We start from the raw sequence: 22,251 nt of genomic DNA, 5'->3' as shown, positions 1-22,251 counted from the left end.
CCCAAATACAATGATATAAACTACCTTTATATGTACCACATTTGACACATGTGTCAGGTGTATTTGGGTGAATACGATGTAGTACCTCCGGGGTAATATACATTCTCATCAACCATTTATACTGTAATAACTTGAACCGTGTATTTATTGTTTGAACCTGACACTGTAAACATATCTCCTTCCATTCTTCTACCGTAATTTCCTTGTTAAGATCTGCACACCATGCAAGCCTTTTATCCTCTGAGGATTCTTTACTTCCAGCTATAATGATTTGGTAAAATCTGGAGATGAGCCTTGCTGCTCCATAATGGTTCACCGCAGTCAATTCCAACGAATTCTGAGTGGGAAGAGCTAGGGAATTTTGAGTCTTTGATATATAGTTTCTTATCTGAAGGAGTTTGAAAGTGTTTTGAGTTGATATTAAACTTGTCCTTGATTTCATTAAAACTTAAAAGGATATCATTGTCATATAGATCTGATACTTTACTGATCCCTTTATCCACCCATGACTTAAAACCAAGATCATTGGTGCCTGGAGTAAAATTCCTATTCCCCCAAACAGGGGTAAATTGGGACAAAGGAGCATTTTCTATAAGGTAGTTTAACACCTCATGCCAAATTATTACAGTATTCCTAACGAAGGGATTTTGAGTATTGTTTTTCAATATGGAGACATTTGCTGAGTAGAGATATAAACTTAAGGGAACTTTAGAGGTTGTGATTTCTTCTATCTTCACCCACTGTAATGCTGTTTTAGGTCCAAACCAATATGAGGCTGCTCTTAATTGTGCTGCCCAATAGTATCCCTGGAGGAAAGGCAATCCTAATCCCCCCCGTCATAGGGTAAATACAACAAGGTCAGGCGCAGTCTGGGGCGTCTGTTGTTCCAAATAAAGTGACTAAAGATCTGTTTCATTCTGCTGAAAAAATCAGTAGGGGGGGTGGGGGGAGGAGTGGAATGGTTTGAAACAGGTAAAGGAACTTAGGAAGAATATTCATTTTCAAAATATTAAGTCATCCAATCATGGATAATGGTAGTGACTTCCATCTGTTGATAGATTCTACTTCAGAGTTTACCACAGGGTTATAATTAGCTGGTACCATAGCATCTATTGTAGTTGTAATTTTAAACCCCAGATATGTAAAACTTTCCACAACATTCTGGAAAGGTGTGTAGAGAGGTGGGACTAATCTTTCTGAATTTTTCAAAAACATAATGTTAGATTTAGTTGCATTGATTTTATATCCTGAAAAGCTGCCGAATGTCCCTATTACCTGTAATAAGTTGGGTATAGATCTTTTAAGATTACTCAAAAAGAGAACGTCGTCATCAGCGTATAGTCCAATCTTATTCTCAATATTAGTTATATTGATGCAGACAGTCTCTTTATTATTTCTAATTGCAATAGCTAAGGGCTCAATAGCCAATACAAAAAGGAGAGGGGACAGAGGGCACCCCTGTCTTGTGCCTCTATGTAGAGAAAATTGCCCCAATACCATATAATTAGTCAAAACTGAAGCCTTAGAGTCATGATACAAGACCTTTATCCATCTAAGGAAGTAGCTGCCTATTCCAAAATGGTTAAGCACTTCAAACAGATATGGGTGTTCAACCCTGTCAAAGGCCTTTTCTGCATCAAGTCCTATTACAGCCATATCAGAAGATTCATTCTTTGCATGTATAATATTCAGCAATCTACGGACATTATGGAAACCCTGTCTTCCCTTTATAAAACCATTTTGATCTGAAGCAATAATTGATGGCAGATGTTTATCCAGCCTCCGGGCCAGAACTTTTGCTATTATTTTAACATCATTGTTGATTAAGGAAATAGGGCGGTTTGATTCACACTTTGTAGAAAGTTTTCCTGGCTTCAAAATTAAAGTTAGAAGTGCATTCCTAAGTGATAAGGGCAACTCTCTAATGATTCCTCACACATATTCAATAAAGGAAACAAGCAGCATACCCTTAAACTTTTGATAAATATCAATAGGAATACCATCAGGCCCTGGTGCTTTACCTCCCTTCATACTGACGATAGCTGCTGATAATTCACTCAGTAAAATTGGAGAGTTGAGTTCTTTCTTGGCTTCATTCCCTAGGGCAGGTATTTCAATTCCATCTAGGAAATCATGCATTGAGCGACACACTGTAGAATTTTCTGATGTGTACAACTTAGAATAGAATGACTGAAAGGTATTATTAATAACTTGCAAATTAGTGATAGTTGTTCCTTCCTCTGACTCAAGTTCTAAAACAGCTCTTTCATTTTGTTCTGTTTTTATACGCCACGCCAATAGCTTCCCCGCTTTCTCTCCTTGGTCATAAAATGTTTGTTTTAGTTTCATTAAACTGGATACAGCTTTGTCCGTAGATAACTCATTATACTGTGCTCTAAGAGTAGCTAGTTTCTGTTTGGTCTCGACTGTCTCTAATATATTAATTTCAGTTTCAAGTTCTTTAATATCCCTTTCTAGCTCTAGACGTTTAAGGTGTTTATTGGAAATACTACATGTATAACTGATCATTTGCCCTCGTATATAGGCTTTGAATGCCTCCCACCTTATAGATGCTGATGTTTGATCTGTATTGACTTTAAAATATATATCAATATTTGTTCCCAGAAATTCCAAAAATGTATTATCATGCAGCCATCGTGGGCTTAACCGCCACACCGAATACCCCTTAGGAGCTGCTTTAATAGTATAACTAAGAAAAATCAGAGCATGATCTGATATAACAATACTTTTATATTCCAAATCATTCACACTATCTATCATGCTTTTAGAAATAAGAAAGTAATCTATACGGGAATATGAGTTATGCACAGCGGGGTGGCAAGAATATTCCCGTCTAGTCGGGTTCTTATACCTCCAAACATCACAAAGATTTAGCTCCCACATATAGTGTTGAATCATTTTCCTACTCTGCATGTGTGAAGGGTCTACCCCTGAGGATTTATCCAGAGTTGGATCAAGAGTACAATTAAAATCTCCTGCCAAACAGAGGCACCCATGTAGTGTTGATAAAGTCAGAAATAAGCTATCAAAGAAATGTGTATCATCATAATTAGGCCCATATATACATACCAGAATAATATCTTGATCCAGTAATGACCCCTGAACAATGACGTATCTGCTGTGTGTCTTGTATGGTGTTATAAATTCTTAATGGAACAGAGGAGTGTATCAGTATTGCTACGCCTCTTGAATGTGAAGAATATGAAGCAGATATTATTTGACCTGACCATCTCCTTTTTAGCGAAATATATTCATCAGAGCGCAAATGAGTTTCCTGAATAAAAGCAATCTGTGTTTTTAATTGTTTCAGCCTGGATATTACTTGTTTTAGCTTCACTATCTTCCTAAGACCCCTAACATTCCAAGAAATCATATTTATTCTCATATCACCACTCATGATACAAGCAAACTACTAAACATATTATCATCCAGTTTTTAACCATGTCATATAAAATATTGAATAGAGTGCCTCCAAAATTAACCATCATTAACAAACCTAATGCAACAAACAGGAACTTCTCCCAAACACGACAAAAAGTCAACCCTGTGCAAATGAACGTGCACTTCCCCCCCTCCACCCCATGTCCACGACCTCAGTTAGGCTCCAGTCTGATCCTTTAAAAGGAGCAGTGAGTTGCTGACAGTCCCCACTAAATAAAGAAAGAAAACAAACACTTCAAAAAAAAAAAAGCTTTTGGGCTTAATTTCCAGCATTTGTAAACAAAAATAGTTCGGAAAAAAAAAAAAAAAAGGTTTGTTCTTAACCATAGTAATTAATGAATTCTGACTTTCAATATTAACAGAGTCCACAATGTCCTGGCTCAATGGACATAGCCAGACATTTTACACGGCTGAAACTTAAGCTACAACTCCGATGCCTCGATTAAAGGTGACTTTAATGTTTACAGCTTACTCTCCATTGCCTTGGTGATCCAGGCTATCCTCACGGGTGGAGCTCTCCATCTTCCGAACGAATTCCTCCACCTTACCAGGAGAGGTAAAATAGTGCCAAGTGCCTTTGTGGAGAATTCGCAGTTTTGCTGGGAACACAAGTCCATACTCCTTACGCAAAGGTTGTAATCTTGTTTCACGCCATCAAAAAGTTTCCGCTGCTTTTGGGTCTCTGCAGACAGATCCGGGAAGACCATAACATGACTGTTCTCGAAGAAAACCTTCTCCTTTAAGCGCGCTGCCTTCATCACTCTGTCTCGGTACGTCAGGAACTTCACTAAAAGGATACGTGGTCATTTCTCACCCGTTCGGGCCTGGTTTTGCGTGTTGGTACCGAGTCGGTAGGCTTGCTCGATGATGAGGGGCTGCTCTGCAGACAAATCGAGAGCTTTCGGTAACCAAGCTGTTAGGAATGTGCACGCATCTCCTTTTTCTGCCCCCTCGGGGACTCCAATCAGTCTCAAGTTGGAGCGGCGCTGTCAATTTTCAAACTCTTCCATCTGTAAAATAAGCTTTTGGACTTTCTTCTGTGTGGTGTTGGACGTTGTCGTTAATGAAGTAATCTGGTCCTCCGCTGCGCTAAGACGATTTTCAGCTGTTGTGAGCCTTTCAGAGAAAGCCATTATAGCTTCTTTTATCTCACAATTAGATGAGACTACTTCACTTAGTTGTGTGGAAAAGTCATTCTTGAGCGACTGTATGGCTGATAAAAGTTGGTTTTCGTCATTGCTAGCTTCACCGTAGCTTAGCATCTCTCCCGGCTCTGTGAGCTCCTCGCGTTCCTCCTGCGGCATTGCAAAGTCTGCCTTTTTATCTTTAAGTTGTCGGCCTTTTCCGCGATTTCTTGACGACATATAGACTTTATAGATGTCTTTGGTCAAAAACCGCTCGATATGTACTGAATAGTATTCAAAATTATTTCAAATTTGCCGGAGCTCAAGCCCACACGACCGTTCAGCTGCTCGCCATAACTGGAAGTCCCCGTTCCCTTTTAATTGGGACAAACTTCTTTTTGGACTTTTACATTCAGTGGATGTAAAAGTTTTCCTCCAAATGCCGTCCAAACTTCACACTATGTGTGAAGAGGCCATAAAGTAAATACTCCGCTGTTCCATTCTACCATGAATTTGTCACTAATTCAGTAACTGCATGTAAGTTGCACTATGCTCAACTTTTCCACAGAAGCCTTCAAGGTTGTTTATGGGTGTTTTTGGTGGCTTTCCTCACTTTTCTCCTTCTTGCACAGTGACTCAGTTTTTCAAAACTGTGCACTTGAGACACTATATAATACCACACTGTTTGTATATGACATATTCCACCAGTCTCAGTCTTTAGTTGACCTCTGTGTCTCACTTACTGCTTTATTTTGACAGTTGCTTTCTGTGGGAGGTTTTCCCCCTGCCTGTTTCTCTTCCATGTTCCTGCTCACCTGTGGGCGATCTGGGTGATTAATTCCCTCATGGATATAGGTTCATCCCTCACATTGTCCATTGCCAGTACATCCAATGGCAAACCTGCCAGTGCTACTATTATTCTCCTGGTGATTCCTAGTTGCCGGCCATGTTTTGTCCTGTTGACTTGGTTTTTCTCACCTGCCATTGATGAAGTGTTTACGTGGTCTGTCTGCCAAATTCTGTGAATTGATCTGGTCTGTTTTTTTGGATACTGCCTCTGTCCCTGGACACCATTTCCAGTCTGACTGAGCTTAACCTTAATCAACCTTAACCCACTGGGACACTGTTCCCATTTTGATTTATCATTAGTAGATAAGATATTTGACTTTTGAACATTGACTCTGCTTAATCCCTTCAGAATGCTGTTGCCACATGGGCTGATATCCTGGATGTTCTGTCCACAGCCTCAGTTCCACAGCCCATCTCTTTTGTTTGAACTCTTCATCAAAATGGTTGTAATTAAAGAAATCTGATCTCACTCAGCCATCTGTCCTCTGGGCTGGGCCATCACTTCATCTGGAGTGTTATACAGGGCTGGCATTGAGGCAATATGGTTAAGCCTGAAACTAATTTGTCGAGGGGTTTGGGGGCTGCCTAGGTCCCCAATGGGGTCCAGGGGCAAAGCCCCAGGCTGGGTGCTGCGATTTTAGGCATTTTCAAACCTGTTTGGAAAGCTCTCAGGAACACCCAATGTTAAAGATTTTAAACAATCATTACCACCTTTGAGGTCAAGTGGTTTGTGTTTACAATGCAGTTTTCTAAAGCAAAAATAAAATAACCACAAACAAAAATTGGGCATAGGTTCCCCTAACATCTGCAGGTTTTGACTACGTACTACCATCACTGAACACTGTTGCTGCTGGGCTCATATTTTCGGGGCAATTATTTTATAGTTTATTCAACAGACCAGTCCAAGCGAACATCAGTGTGGAAAGAAAAGCATGGCAGGAAATAAAAAGGGTTGGGTTCGCATCCACTCCGAGTTTCAAATATGTGAAAAATAATTATTATTTCAATAAATGAATGGTTACTGACGGTATGGTGAACGTGGCGGCGTGACCCATGTCTGCGGCAGCCTCTCTCAGAGACAGTGCAGTGCAATCGTGTGTTAATGGAGTGTGTGGAAGTTGTGTGAGTGTAAGGTGTGTGTATGAGCAACAGTTTTTGTTGGACGTCCGTAATAAGGTTCAGTGTTGCGATGAACATCTGTTGCGCATACTGGGCGAGCTTGGACTTCTACGCCACATAGGTCCGAGGAAATCTGCGGCTGTGCCTGGAGTGACACAGAGGAGGATACACCGTAAGCGGTGTGACAGGACACGGAAGCGGGGCAAGCACGGAGGAGTGCGTGCTAGGCTAACCGCTAATCCACACAAGTCGGCAGTACCTACACTCAAGCTGGCAAATGTACGCTCCCTTGACAACAAGATGGACTACATCAGACTGTGGAGAGCTTCCCGACACAGTGTAAGGGACTGCTGTGTCTCGGTTTTCACGGAAACTTTGTTAAATGAGAATATCACGGACGTCGCGTTGGAACTGGAGGGGCTGACGCTACACAGGGCGGATAGAGTAGCCTTGCTAACCGGCAAGCAAAGGGGAGGTGGCCTGGTTGTTTACATCAACAGATCATGGTGCCGCGATTCCGTGGTGGTTTCTACACACTGCTCATCACACGTAGAGGTAATGACTGTGAAGTGCCGACCATTGTACATCCCGAGAGAGCTGACGGCAGTCATTATAACAGCTGTCTATGTACCACCAAGCGCCAACGTAAGGGAGGCCATGACAGAACTCTACAGCAACATCAGCGAGCAGCAGAGGGACCATCCGGATGCCTTCTTCATTGTAGCTGGAGATTTCAACCAGGCAAGTCTCAAATCTGTATTGCCCAAATTCTACTAACATCTTAATATTGCAACCAGAGGAGAGAACACACTTGACCTTGTGTACACAAACATCAAAGACTCATATAAAGCAGCCCCTCTCCCACATGTTGGAAACTCAGACCATCTGGCTGTTATGCTTACACCAGCATACAGACCAACGGTGAAACGGGATCAGCCACTGGTTAGAGATATTAGAATATGGCCTCAGGATTCTATTGCAGCACTCCAGGACTGTTTTGAAACCACTCAGTGGAACATTTTTAGGGAGGCAGAAACATATGACAGTGTTACTGACCTGCCGGAATACACAGAGTCTGTCATTGGTTACATTAACAAATGCATTGATGATGTGACAGTGGTCAGAACCATTAAGTGGCGCGCCAATCAGAAACTGTGGCTAACTGGGGAGGTTTGCACATCGTTGAGAGCTCGTAATGCTGCATTTAAATCCAGAGATCCAGATGCATACAGAGTAGCAAGGAAAAACTTGTCCCAGGGGATCAGGGAGGCGAAGAGGCTATATGCACAAAAACTGAACAGTCACTTCACCAGTGACCGGGATTCACAACGCTTGTGGCAGGGATTTCCAGAACATCACTGATTATAAGCCCCCTCCCCTGTGAACATGCCGCAATGATCCTTCTCTACCAGATGAACTGAATGATTTTTACGCACGTTTTGAGGCTAACAACACCACTCATGCACAGATGCTCCCGCAGTCACCCAGCGAACAGGTACTTCAGGTCTTTACAGCTGAAGTGAAAAAGGTCTTCGCTATCGTCAATCCACGCAAAGCTGCAGAACCGGAAAACATCCCTGGTTGTGTTCTAAAAGGAGTTGCTGAGCAACTCAAGATGTTTTCACAGACATTTTTAACACCTCGCTCAGCAAGGCAGAGTGCCCACTTGCCTCAAAAGTGCCATTATTATTCCTGTTCTCAAGAAATCAAACCCAGTCTGCTTGAATGAGTTCCGCCCTATGGCCCTCATATCTATCCTAATTAAATGTCTGGAGCGGCTGGTCATGCTGCACATTAAGACCTGTCTCCCTACAAACCTGGACCTACAGTTTGCATACAGACACAACCGCTCCACAGAGGATGCTATTTCCACTACAACAGAGGAACAGAGGAAGTTGATACGTGTTCAGATACGTGTTGGCATCAGAATTTTGGCTCTCTGTTGGGACTGTTTACACAGAGACTGCTACCTGCTGCTTTGGACTTGAATTAACAGTCTTTTTCAAGACTTTTTTACTTTTTTACCTTTTTACTTTTTTACTGTGCTCCAACGCCTAAGGAAGACCTCTAACGGTCAAAACATCGCGACGGAGCACTTTTATCAGCTAACTTTCATCAGCGTTGGCAAGCTAACTAGCTTGCTAACGCTTTCGTTTTTATTTATTTATTTTTTATTTTTTATTTTTTTTTTATTTATTTATTTTTTTTATTGTATTTTTATTTTTATTTATTTTTTTTTCTCTTTTAGCACTGTTGTCGTGCATTATCTGTGCTGCTCCACAGCATGTTTAGTTGATTTTTATTTTATTTTAGCACCGTTGTCGTGCGTTGACTGTGCTGCTTCATGGCCTGTTTGGTGCCTTGATTGGGGCACTCCTTCTGCTGAATCACCTTTAAATTATTTACACATTATTCACTTTGTGTGTTTTTAGGAATCCGCTAGGTTGCGTAGCTACTAGCTCTTAGCCGATTTAGCATGGCGGCTTCTCCTGTCTCTCCCGTACTTTTCTGCTCTGGGTGTGAAATGTTTAGTTATTCCTCGGCCTCCTTTAGCAGTAACGGTACTTGTAATAAGTGCAGCTTATTCGTAGCTTTGGAGGCCAGGCTGGGCGAATTGGAGACTCGGCTCCGCACCGTGGAAATTCTACAGCTAGCCAGGCCCCTGTAGTCGGTGCGGACCAAGGTAGCTTAGCCGCCGCTAGTTCCCCCCTGGCAGATCCCGGGCAGTCGGGAAAGCAGGCTGACTGGGTGACTGTGAGGAGGAAGCGTAGCCCTAAACAGAAGCCCCGTGTACACCGTCAACCCGTTCACATCTCTAACCGTTTTTCCCCACTCGACGATACACTCGCCAAGGATCAAACTCTGGTTATTGGCGACTCTGTTTTGAGAAATGTGAAGTTAGCGACACCAGCAACCATTGTCAATTGTCTTCCGGGGGCCAGAGCAGGCGACATCGAAGGACATTTGAAATTGCTGGCTAAGGCTAAGCGTAATTTGGTAAGATTGTAATTCACGTCGGCAGTAATGACACTCGGTTACGCCAATCGGAGGTCACTAAAATTAACATTAAATCGGTTGTGTAACTTTGCAAAACAATGTCGGACTCTGTAGTTTTCTCTGGGCCCCTCCCCAATCAGACCGGGAGTGACATGTTTAGCCGCATGTTCTCCTTGAATTGCTGGCTGTCTGAGTGGTGTCCAAAAAATGAGGTGGGCTTCATTGATAATTGGCAAAGCTTCTGGGGAAAACCTGGTCTTGTTAGGAGAGACGGCATCCATCCCACTTTAGATGGAGCAGCTCTCATTTCTAGAAATCTGTCCAATTTTCTTGGATCCTCCAAACTGTGACTGTCCAGCGTTGGGACCAGGAGGCAGAGCTGTGGTCTTACACACCTCTCTGCAGCTTCTCTCCCCCTGCCATCCCCTCATTACCCCATCCCCGTAGAGACGGTGCCTGCTCTCAGACTACCAATAACCAGCAAAAATCTATTTAAGCATAAAAATTCAAAAAGAAAAAATAATATAGCACCTTCAATTGCACCACAGACCAAAACAGTTAAATGTGGTCTATTAAACATTAGGTCTCTCTCTTCTAAGTCCCTGTTGGTAAATGATATAATAATTGATCAACGTATTGATTTATTCTGCCTAACAGAAACCTGGTTACAGCAGGATGAATATGTTAGTTTAAATGAGTCAACACCCCCGAGTCACACTAACTGTCAGAATGCTCGTAGCACGGGCCGTGGCGGAGGATTAGCAGCAATCTTCCATTTCAGTTTATTAATTAATCAAAAACCTAGACAGAGCTTTAATTCATTTGAAAGCTTGTCTCTTAGTCTTGTCCATCCAAATTGGAAGTCCCAAAAAAACAGTTTTATTTGTTATTATCTATCGTCCACCTGGTCGTTACTGTGAGTTTCTCTGTGAATTTTCAGACCTTTGTCTGACTTAGTGCTTAGCTCAGATAAGATAATTATAGTGGGCGATTTTAATATCCACACAGATGCTGAGAATGACAGCCTCAACACTGCATTTAATCTATTATTAGACTCTATCGGCTTTGCTCAAAAAGTAAATGAGTCCACCCACCACTTTAATCATATCTTAGATCTTGTTCTGACTTATGGTATGGAAATAGAAGACTTAACAGTATTCCCTGAAAACTCCCTTCTGTCTGATAATTTTTTAATAACATTTACATTTACCCTGATGGACTACCCTGCAGTGGGGAATAAGTTTCATTACACTAGAAGTCTTTCAGAAAGCGCTGTAACTAGGTTTAAGGATATGATTCCTTCGTTATGTTCTCTAATGTCATATACCAACACAGAGCAGAGTAGCTACCTAAACTCTGTAAGGGAGTTAGAGTATCTCGTCAATAGTTTTACATCCTCTTTGAAGACAACTTTGGATGCTGTAGCTCCTCTGAAAAAGAGAGCTTTAAATCAGAAGTGTCTGACTCCGTGGTATAACTCACAAACTCGTAGCTTAAAGCAGATAACCCGTAAGTTGGAGAGGAAATGGCGTCTCACTAATTAGAAGATCTTCACTTAGCCTGGAAAAGAGTTTGTTGCTCTATAAAAAAGCCCTCCGTAAAGCTAGGACATCTTTCTACTCATCACTAATTGAAGAAAATAAGAATAACCTCAGGTTTCTTTTCAGCACTGTAGCTAGGCTGACAAAGAGTCAGAGCTCTATTGAGCTGAGTATTCCATTAACTTTAACTAGTAATGACTTCATGACTTTCTTTGCTAACAAAATTTTGACTATTAGAGAAAAAATTACTCATAACCATCCCAAAGATGTATCGTTATCTTTGGCTGCTTTCAGTGATGCCGGTATTTGGTTAGACTCTTTCTCTCCGGTTGTTCTGTCTGAGTTATTTTCATTGGTTGCTTCGTCCAAACCATCGGCATGTTTATTGGACCCCATTCCTGCCAGGCTGCTCAAGGAAGTCCTACCATTATTTAATGCTTCAATCTTAAATATGATCAATCTATCTTTGTTAGTTGGTTATGTACCACAGGCCTTTAAGGTGGCAGTAATTAAACCATTACTTAAAAAGCCATCACTTGACCCAGCTATCTTAGCTAATTATAGGCCAATTTCCAACCTTCCTTTTCTCTCAAAGATTCTTGAGAGGGTAGTTGTAAAACAGTTAACTGATCACCTGCAGAGGAATGGTCTATTTGAAGAGTTTCAGTCAGGTTTTAGAATTCATCATAGTACAGAAACAGCATTAGTGAAGGTTACAAATGATCTTCTTATGGCTTCGGACAGTGGACTTATCTCTGTGCTTGTTCTGTTGGACCTCAGTGCTGCTTTTGATACTGTTGACCATAAAATTTTATTACAGAGATTAGAGCATGTCATATGTATTAAAGGCACTGCGCTGCGGTGGTTTGAATCATATTTGTCTAATAGATTACAGTTTGTTCATGTAAATGGGGAATCTTCTTCACAGACTAAAGTTAATTATGGCAGTTCCACAAGGTTCTGTGCTAGGACCAATTTTATTCACTTTATACATGCTTCCCTTAGGCAGTATTATTAGACGGTATTGCTTAAATTTTCATTGTTACGCAGATGATACCCAGCTTTATCTATCCATGAAGCCAGAGGATACACACCAATTAGCTAAACTGCAGGATTGTCTTACAGACATAAAGACATGGATGACCTCTAATTTCCTGCTTTTAAACTCAGATAAAACTGAAGTTATTGTACTTGGCCCCACAAATCTTAGAAGCATGGTGTCTAACCAGATCGTTACTCTGGATGGCATTTCCCTGATCTCTAGTAATACTGTGAGAAATCTTGGAGTCATTTTTGATCAGGATATGTCATTCAAAGCGCATATCAAACAAATATGTAGGACTGCCTTTTTGCATTTACGCAATATCTCTAAAATCAGAAAGGTCTTGTCTCAGAGTGATGCTGAAAAACTAATTCATGCATTATTTCCTCTAGGCTGGACTATTGTAATTCATTATTATCAGGTTGTCCTAAAAGTTCCCTAAAAAGCCTTCAGTTGGTTCAGAATGCTGCAGCTAGAGTATTGACGGGGACTAGCAGGAGAGAGCATATCTCACCCGTGTTGGCCTCTCTTCATTGGCTTCCTGTTAATTCTAGAATAGAATTTAAAATTCTTCTTCTTACTTATAAGGTTTTGAATAATCAGGTCCCATTTTATCTTAGGGACCTCGTAGTACCATATTACCCCATTAGAGCGCTTCGTTCTCAGACTGCGGGCTTACTTGTAGTTCCTAGGGTTTGTAAGAGTAGAATGGGAGGCAGAGCCTTCAGCTTTCAGGCTCCTCTCCTGTGGAACCAGCTCCCAATTCAGATCAGGGAGACAGATACCCTCTCTACTTTTAAGATTAGGCTTAAAACTTTCCTTTTCGCTAAGGCTTATAGTTAGGGCTGGATCGGGTGACCCTGGACCATCCCTTGGTTATGCTGCTTTAGACGTAGATTGTGGGGGGGTTCCCATGATGCACTGTTTCTTTCTCTTTTGCTCCGTATGCATCACTCTGCATTTAATCATTAGTGATCGATCTCTGCCCCCCTTCACGGCATGTCTTTTTCCTGGTTTTTTCCCTCAGCCCCAACCAGTCTCAGCAGAAGACTGCCCCTCCCTGAGCCTGGTTCTGCTGGAGGTTTCTTCCTGTTAAAAGGGAGTTTTTCCTTCCCACTGTTGCCAAGTGCTTGCTCATAGGGGGTCGTTTTGACCGTTGGGGTTTTTCATAATTATTGTATGGCCTTGCCTTACAATATGGAGCGCCTTGGGGCAACTGTTTGTTGTGATTTGGCGCTATATAAGAAAAAAGTTGATTGATTGAAGTTGACTACACTCCACCTCACGTTGTCACACCTGGAGAGGAAAAACAGCTATGCCAGGATCCTCTTTTTCAGCTTGGCGTTCAACACAATCATCCCACAACAGCTGGTGGAAAAGCTGAGACTGATGAAAGTCGACACTGGAACCTGTAACTGGATCCTGGACTTCCTCACAAATTGGCAACAGACAGTCAGGGTGGGTAGCTCCATATCAAGATCCATCTCAGTGAGCACAGGCTCACCTCAAGGCTGCGTTCTGAGCCCCATGTTGTTCAGCCTGCTCACCCATGACTGCACTGCTAGATTCAGCACCAACCACATTATAAAATTTGCAGACAACACAACAGGTCTCATCCATAATAATGATCCGTCTGCTTACAGGATGGAGGTGGAGCAGCTGACAACATGGTGCAGAACTCACAACCTTGCTCTCAAATGTGGACTAAACTAAGGAGATGGTGATTGATTTCAGAAGGTCTGTAAAAAAACATCACTTGCCGCTGAATGTTGATGGGGCTGCTGTGGAGAGGGTGAACAGCATCAAGTTCTTGGGAGTCCAACTATCTGATGACCTGTCTGTCTCCACCAACACCACGGCAGTCACTAAGAGAGCAGTACAGCAGCTCCACCCTCTCCGCAGACTCAGAAAAGCGGGTCTTCCGACTCCTCATCTTATCACCTTCTACAGGGGCACCATTGAAAGCATCCTAACATACAGCTTCACTTCCTGGTGCGGGTGCTGCAGAGCCTATGAACAACAGCGGCTAAACAGGATAGTGAAGACAGCCAGCAGGATCATTGATGCCCCTCTTCCATTCCTGATGGAGCTTTATGAGCAGCGCTGCGCTCGAAAGGCGACCTCCATCATCACGGACCTTCATCATCCTTCTCATGGCCTGTTCTCCCTCCTGCCATCTGGGAAGCGGTACAGGAGCACTGGCTGCAAAACCAGCAGAATGATAAACAGCTTCTTTCCACAAGCTGTCCAGCTGGTGAATAGATTGTGTCCCCTTCCACTTACCAAACTAACTCATAGCACTGTTTGACAGTTGTTCACCTGTCAAAAATCACTTAAAGCACTTAAGAATCACTTAAAGCACTTTATGATTATTATGGACAAAAATAACACTGAACAGTGATTGTGGTTAGTGATCGTGTGACCGCGGCACGTGTGATTGGAATGCTTGCTTATTTTGTCTAATATTTTATTACTTACATCAGAAGTTTTTTCTTTTTTTAAGCGCAGCTTTTATTTATTTATTTTATTTTAACACACTGTAAGAAAGGAGCTGATGAGAAATGATTTTTCATTTCATTCAGTGTATGCGTATACTTGGTGGAATGACAATAAACCAAATCTTGAAATCTTGACATTAACTTAAGCTAAGCATTTTGTTTTCGAAATGCCAAACTCTGTCATAATTGTGTTAAATAAAAGACAAAAGGGACATAAGTCCTGCTCACAGGCTGATTGCCAGGGACAGGACATGTCTACATCAAGTATAAACTCCAGACAAACATCTCCATGTCACTACATATCCACAATGCGTCCTTCCATAGGGATTACATGGCAACCTGTCGCCTCCGCTGCATATATCCGGATCCAAAAGCCGGAAATCCGGCTCAGGCCGGAAAAATACCAGGCCTGGTTATAGTATTTAATTTACCCAGGTTAGTCCCACTGAGATCAAGATCTGTTTTGCAAGGGAGACCTGGACAATTCTAAAGTTTCCAATTCACCTAACCTGCATGTCTTTAAATGTGGGAAGAAAACAGAGCAACCGGAGGAATCCCACGCAAACACAGGGAGAATATACAAACTCCACACAGAAAGGCCACAGGTGGGAATCAAACACATGACCTTCTTGCTGTGAGGCAACAGTGCTATTTCTTAATGACTGATGTAAATAAATTTCAAAACATTCAGTGGCTTGGCGATCTTCGTCCATTCATTCAATAACTGTTATAATTTATAACTAACGTGTTATAAATTCTGTGCTGAAAATTCAGGAATCCCAATAATTCTGGTGACTGCAATGATAGATGGTGAAGAAACAGGTAATTGATTAATAATCAACGTTCCTGAAGAAGAAAGAAAAAAACACCTGCATGGCAACCCAGCGATGCAGACAAGCCACACTGGCCCCATTTCGAGATGCCCATGCCAGCACTCCCCCAGCACCACTTCAAAAACAACCTCTTCAAAGGAGACACGAGGGAAAAAAGAAACAAGGCCACACCACAGATCAGTCAGGAAAGAATATAAGTATAAAAGAACATTTCAAGTTAGGGTGAGGTTAAGCAGCTGCTTCAAATAAATCAAATAACTTCAGCACCAAACATTTATGATTTCATATCTTATTGTCTTTTGTTAAATGTGGTTTACATTACCTCACTGTCCAACCCAAGGAAGACAATCATGATGAAGAAGAATGCAGCCCAGAGTTGGGGTAAAGGCATCATTGCTACTGCTCGAGGAAAGACAATGAAGACCAGACCAGGACCTGACACAAGAGGGAAATCCAGAGCAGAAGGCAGAACAAGCATTAGATTAATGAATACATTAGAAGACAAAGATGTTTTCTAACCTCTTCATGTCCTGTAATGATGATCCTAATATAATAAAGGTTCGATGTGCATCTTGAAATTTTTTACTATATTTTCATTTAAAGAGATTAATAATATACTTGTGTTATAATATGATTGTGCCATCATAAAATACTGTATGTAACAGAGAGATATATTGGGAAATGCTTTTAAAACTAGGGACTGTTATGACAAAAATGATGGGGATTTGGGGGTTCAAAGATTTTCATTTAAAAACAAGATCATTTCAGTGGTGTTAGGCTCGAGTCTGTTCCTCTTCTTTGTTGCTACCTCTCCAGTTTTGTAGATGACCCTCTTACACAGCACAGAAGTACAGATTTTGTCCAGCTTGTACAGATGTGGATAAACAGCTGCCTCCATCCTCCCTAGCTCTCCTTTCCTCACACTCTCAAACACTTACTACACAGACTATCACACAAACACTTTCTAATGTTCTCACACACACTTTACACTTATCTACTAACTAACCTTTTAATCTTTCTCTGTATGTGCACCTAATGGGCCTCATGTATCAACGTTGCGTACGGCGATATTTGAGCGTATATGGGGTGTACGCCAAAACGGCTGCGCTACTTGGCATTTATCAATGTGGTCGTTGGCGTACGCTGCGCTGAAAATATACACCAGGTCGAGAGGTGGCGTAAATTATACACCAAAATGAACCAGCGCTGGAATCCACATAAAAATGAAGATGAGCAACATGATAAACAGTGCCATTATACAAATCAATGTATATGTTACATAAATGACACTTTCCTGATTATACTACATAATAATCAATACAAATCCCGCCTTTGCGGGATTGTTATGGAGCACGATCCGTGGCTACAGCGCTGACTGCAAAGAAAGCGCTGCTCGCCTTTTTCTCCAGACTTCGAGCCTGGAGCCAGAGCAGCGCTGAGCTTAACTTCATGTGGTGTGATCGTTTTAGACTATGAAATTGATAATAACTGTAGTTTCGTCATTCCCTTAATTCGCCCGTGCTGCAACCAGGTTTTGTCGTCTCCATTCGGTTGTCACAATAAAATAAATACAGAAATACATTTAAAAAATAAAGAAATCTGACAGATTAGGCGTGTCTTATTAATTGAGTGAGCAAATATCCACGTCAAGAATTATTGACATGTGAAAAGAGAATACAGTGGTCCCTCGCTATAATGCCGTTCACCTGTCGTGGCCTCGGAGTCTCGCGGAGTATTTAGTCCAATTTTGCATGCCTTTTTTTTTACAGTGTTCTGTGTTCTGCGTATCTGTTTATAAGAATCTTGTCTCCCAGAAGAAAAAAGAGCGCCAACAACTACTCATAAATGTGTTTGTTACTCGGAAACAAACACCTGCTACAGCCAGGTGTGAGTGGAAAAGGCACGGCGTCAGGACGCAGAGGCCCGATCTGTGACATACTGGTCAGTCACTATTAATAATTTCTTATGTGTCCGACCTCGTTTGTTGATCGTTAAAATTAATTCGTTACTTCTAAATGCCATCATAATATTTATAGGAAAACTTCTATTTTTATTTCTCAAACAAATGTTTGGGCCTGAAACAGTTTGGTATTATTTTCCTACTAAGGTTTGAACTTTGAGAGTGTTTACACACGAGAGAAAAGTGAGAAAATGTTCATGCCTGATTGAGAAAGTGTATAAACTGTGTAGTGAGGGTTTTACAGCTTTGAAACGTCTATAATAATTGTAAAAAATAAGCTGACTACGTCGCGGTTTCGCGTATTCGGGCTATTTTTTAGAACGTAACTCCAGCGATTAATGAAGGACCACTGTAACACTTTATTGATTATATACTACAAAACAATTGATACGACGGCCGCTTTTGACGCTCTATTGGCATGCGTCGTGATTGGTGAAGTTCTTTTTCATTGCCATCTTCCTGGCTTCATGTCATAAAATGAGGATGTGTCTGCAGCGGAGTCTGAATTTATGGGCGTGTTTATTATAATTACGATCATTTCCACCCGCCGCATTTATCAAGATCACGTCAGGCGTACGCCAGAAATGGGCAGGTGCGCACTGCTTGATACATGTCACGGCGACTTTGGTGTATTTCAAGTTACACCGTAAATTACGCTACAAGTGAGCACATTGATACATGAGGCCCAATGGTATAAGCATGTAAGTGTGTATATCAGTACGTATAGTGTCTGAATGTCTATGTGCCAATATAATCTAATGCTCATCTGACCTAAATTTTGCTCTCTCTGGTTGTCAGTTGATGAACCTATAGTAATAACACATGACAAAAACGCTCCTCCTCTCAAAAAACCAAAAAAAACAAAAAACAAACAAAACATGAAGTACAGACAAATTGTGCCATTATAAGACACTACGAGAGTTTGATAACTCCTGAATGCAAATCGGTGTGACGTCGCCAATATGTGTGTGACGTAAAGTAGCTTCATTTGGGGGAGTCACGTGATTTTTCGTAGGGTGAAGCAAGGCATTGAAACTTCTTGTTATTTTCAGTTATTCAGTAATTTCAGTTACATATGTGTATATATGTGTGTGAGAACAGAAATCAGGCTTGATTTAAAAATGAGTACACCTGTTGTGAAGAATGCATGCAGTGCACACACTCTCACTGTATGTCAGGCATAGCGTAAGTTGGTCAAATGGGTGGACACAAATGCAAATTCTCACCAGGGACGGAGTAAGGAAAGGTTTAATTGCTAAAACACATTAGGGAGTCGATACACAGGTGGTCCAGCAGCAAGGCAACAGTAACAGACAGGCATAAGGCTGAGGTGAGGTTCAACAGACAGGCACAGGTCAAAATACACAGCGAGTAGGCAATCAGAGGCAAAGACAAACTCAAGGACAAAGCAGGTCAAAAATCCAGCAGGCAAAAAAATGGTGCAAAGGAGAGCTTGGGACAAAGGCTGGAGAGTGACATGAAATTAACATCTGGCAGTGAGCTGTGAAAACTGTGAGGGTTTAAATAGGGAGCGGGTTAATCAAGGTGTAATGAGGTGCTGGTGTGTGGAAGGCTCTGGAAAGGGGTGTGACCATGAAAGACCAAGGTAAGTGCAAGAGAGTGCAGTGACACAAAAGCAAACTGAACTAGGGCAAGATGAATAAGTGATGGAAAAACCAATGGTGCAAAACGTGAATTGCTCGACAGACAAAAATTAACGTGAACAAGACAAAAGGGGAAAAACTAGGAAATAACGTGAATAATCTAAAAAGCAGGAAACAAGATCGATTATAATCAAAATGAGAACAGAATGGATACCGATTAAAGTAAATGCAATAACCGATAATAAGATGACAACATAAACTATAACAACACCAACAATAAATGAACCGAATGACAAAACCAGAGAATACAGAATAATGCAATAAATAAAACAAAATAAATGATAAACAGAGAATGCAATAAATAACAAACGAAACATAATCAGATAAGTAACACCGAAGATAAATAACAACCAAAACCTGTGACTAAAGCATAATAGAATAAATGTGACAAACAGAACTAAACTAAGACTAAAGTAACTTAGGGACCACGAGTGAAAGAATACAAATATAATACAACAAGCAACAAAGAAAATCAAAGTACAGGCAAGGCAAGAACTGAGGACAATACTAAATACATGGCAACCAAGGTGAGACACAGACAATAAATGAAACAGAACTAATCATAAATAAAGCATGACCAAGAAGACATGACTCAGAATCTGGAGGCCAATGAGAACCCACAACCAAACAGGAGCCCCTCGGGGCAGGAGCATGACACTGTTGTTCCTTTATAAATTCCATTCAAGTACAGGAAAGTATACACATAGCTTCAACCCAGTATCATGGACTGTCACGATTCAGCAGCACAAAATATACATTAATGTATTGGTTTGTCATATTGTCACAAAAAACTGCAAATTTTTCGTCATGGGAGCACAAATTCATTCTAATTCATTCCGTGATGGCTGCACATAATTAAAAGTACAGCGGGTGGGGAGTGGTTAAGGTTAGGAGTAGGGTTAGTAATAGTGAGTTAAAAAAAACCCCTGTCACAAAAATTTGAATCATCTTGTGAAGGGAGGACGAAAAAAAAAACAGACTGGGCTGCATGGCTTATGTACATGTCATTTATAAATCCTGGGAATGACATTTCTATTTATTGCTATATTAATAAACCTGAAAGTGTGCCGCATTCCTTTTTCCATATTTTCCAGATATACCTGTATTCTAATCACATGAGAGCAGCCAAAAATCATATGTAATTCCACTATTCTTTGACATTTGTAGCTAAAATTCAAATATGCATTCAAAATAAGTCATTCCATACCTGATTCAGCCACTGCTGAGATGTGAACATCCAGCTCATGTGCCATGAACCCAAGAACGGGGAATACAGTGAAACCAGCAATGAAGCTGGTTAAACTGTTTAACATACACATGGTGAACGCATCTCTGCAAATGAAAAGAAAAAAACCCTAAACAACAAATTTTATATACATTTGAACAATGCATTCAACAGAAGTGTAGATATGTGCAAAATTTCTTTTACCTGTAGCAGTTGTTGTTGTATTTGTTGTAGCTTCCCAGAGATATTAAACAAGTTATGCATATAGCACTGGAGTAAAATATCTGGCTGCCAGCATCCAACCACACCTTGAAATCAAGAAAGAAAACTGTATTTTTCACTTCTCAGTCACTTTTACAAATTCACGATTATTTTACTTATTTGTCTTTTTTTTTTTAATAATTCAGCATTCTTTTTACAAATTCATTATTTTTCAAATTCATCATGTATTTTAATGACAGAATGTTTGAATGTTTGACTTGGTTACTTACCAAAATTTGTATATTGCATATACATAATTTTACTCATAAAGTGAACTCAGTACAACCGCTGCATACGCATGATTCAGTGACCTGAAGCTTTACAATGCCGACAGTGTCTTGCATGTTTAACGTAATGTGGGCTCAAAAAGGGGAAACTACAGGGACGACTTCTGTTTTACAAACAACTCACAGCCATTTCTCTTCGCTAGTGTTAGCTAAAACAAATTAGCTTAACTTAAGGATGAATGCAGATACTAGCTAAGTCCTCTCTAGGCATTTCACAATCTAATAAAAAATGACAATAAAAAGTCGGATACAATTCTTGATATTGAAGCTAACTACGAGCTCGTAGGTAGGCAGATACATTTACCAAGTGACTCTGTAATGGTTTGAGCGACACAGGCACTGGGTGTCGTGAATCATTGCAGGCAGGCAAGATTTGTATACAAATTGAAACGATCCGTGTTAGGTGTGTAAGAATCACTTTTATTATATGGCTGCAACACTACATGTGCTCTGATTGGCTGATTACCGGTCGGATATTTTCCCATATCGGACCGGTTTCCATGACAGTCACTCCGAAACGCATCTTTTCTTTACAAACCAGAAGCTAAAAAGTAGACCTCTGTGTTGCTCAGTTGGTACTGACAACATATCGGCCTGATATTTCCCTGTACAGACCTCACAGTCAGTTAATAATCCTTTATTACGAGATTCTTCTAGGCATAAATATGGGAAATGTGTTGTTATTGCTGGTATAAAGGGACAGACACACATTTTAACACCCCCACCACCAAACTTTTATTTTTGAATATATTGAGGGGTTTCAAGTCTTAATTACAGGGTTCAAGACCCCCTCCCCCAATCTCCCCATAATTCAAACAATGGGTCAGCCTGTGATAAGTCCATTGGTCTTGCCCATTACCCACTAGTGCAGCGGCTAAGAGAATATTTAGAGCAAAATCGTGTAAATGGTGATACAAGCACCAAAGTTGGCACAAATACTCCTTAGACATTACTTTTTTGAACAAACCGACTGGCCGCTTGAATTTTCAATAGGGGGCCAGGTAGGGGTCAATTGAAGAATTACACAGGGGCCGAAATTAAAAATGCTGAAATCATTTTGAAAACTACACCACATTATTTGTCTGATCGTAAAGATTGCAAAAAGGTATAGTTTTGACTATCTATGCCTGAATGGTCAGAAGTTATGGGGTAAAAAAGGTCAGAATCAGAATCAGAATTGCTTTATTGTCCCGTAAAGGGAAATTAATGTTGCAGCAGGAGCACACAAAGGACAAGGTACACAAAGATAACAATATCAACAGTGAAAATAAGACCAATTAAAAGTCTAAATCAAACAAGGAAGGAAACAAAGGAATAAACTTAATTATAATAACTAACTAAGTAACCTTTATCACTAAACTTAGTAATAAAGTAAAACTTAATAATAAT

The 22,251-nt window shown here is 40.8% G+C and overlaps 1 protein-coding gene across 1 annotated transcript in view; it reads right to left on the bottom strand.

Annotated features, from left to right (window-relative positions):
- Positions 1-22,251, bottom strand: part of LOC117521187 (sodium- and chloride-dependent GABA transporter 2-like) — a 125,943-nt gene that overhangs the window by 71,158 nt on the left and 32,534 nt on the right. The window contains 3 exon segments of the mRNA XM_034182537.1: positions 15,788-15,900; positions 20,297-20,421; positions 20,519-20,622. Of these exon segments, the coding sequence (XP_034038428.1) occupies positions 15,788-15,900; positions 20,297-20,421; positions 20,519-20,622 (342 nt within the window).

This window comes from Thalassophryne amazonica, chromosome 12 (assembly GCF_902500255.1).
Source record: "Thalassophryne amazonica chromosome 12, fThaAma1.1, whole genome shotgun sequence".
NCBI classification, from domain to species: domain Eukaryota; kingdom Metazoa; phylum Chordata; class Actinopteri; order Batrachoidiformes; family Batrachoididae; genus Thalassophryne; species Thalassophryne amazonica.
This window is presented reverse-complemented; position numbering and strand designations above follow the sequence as displayed.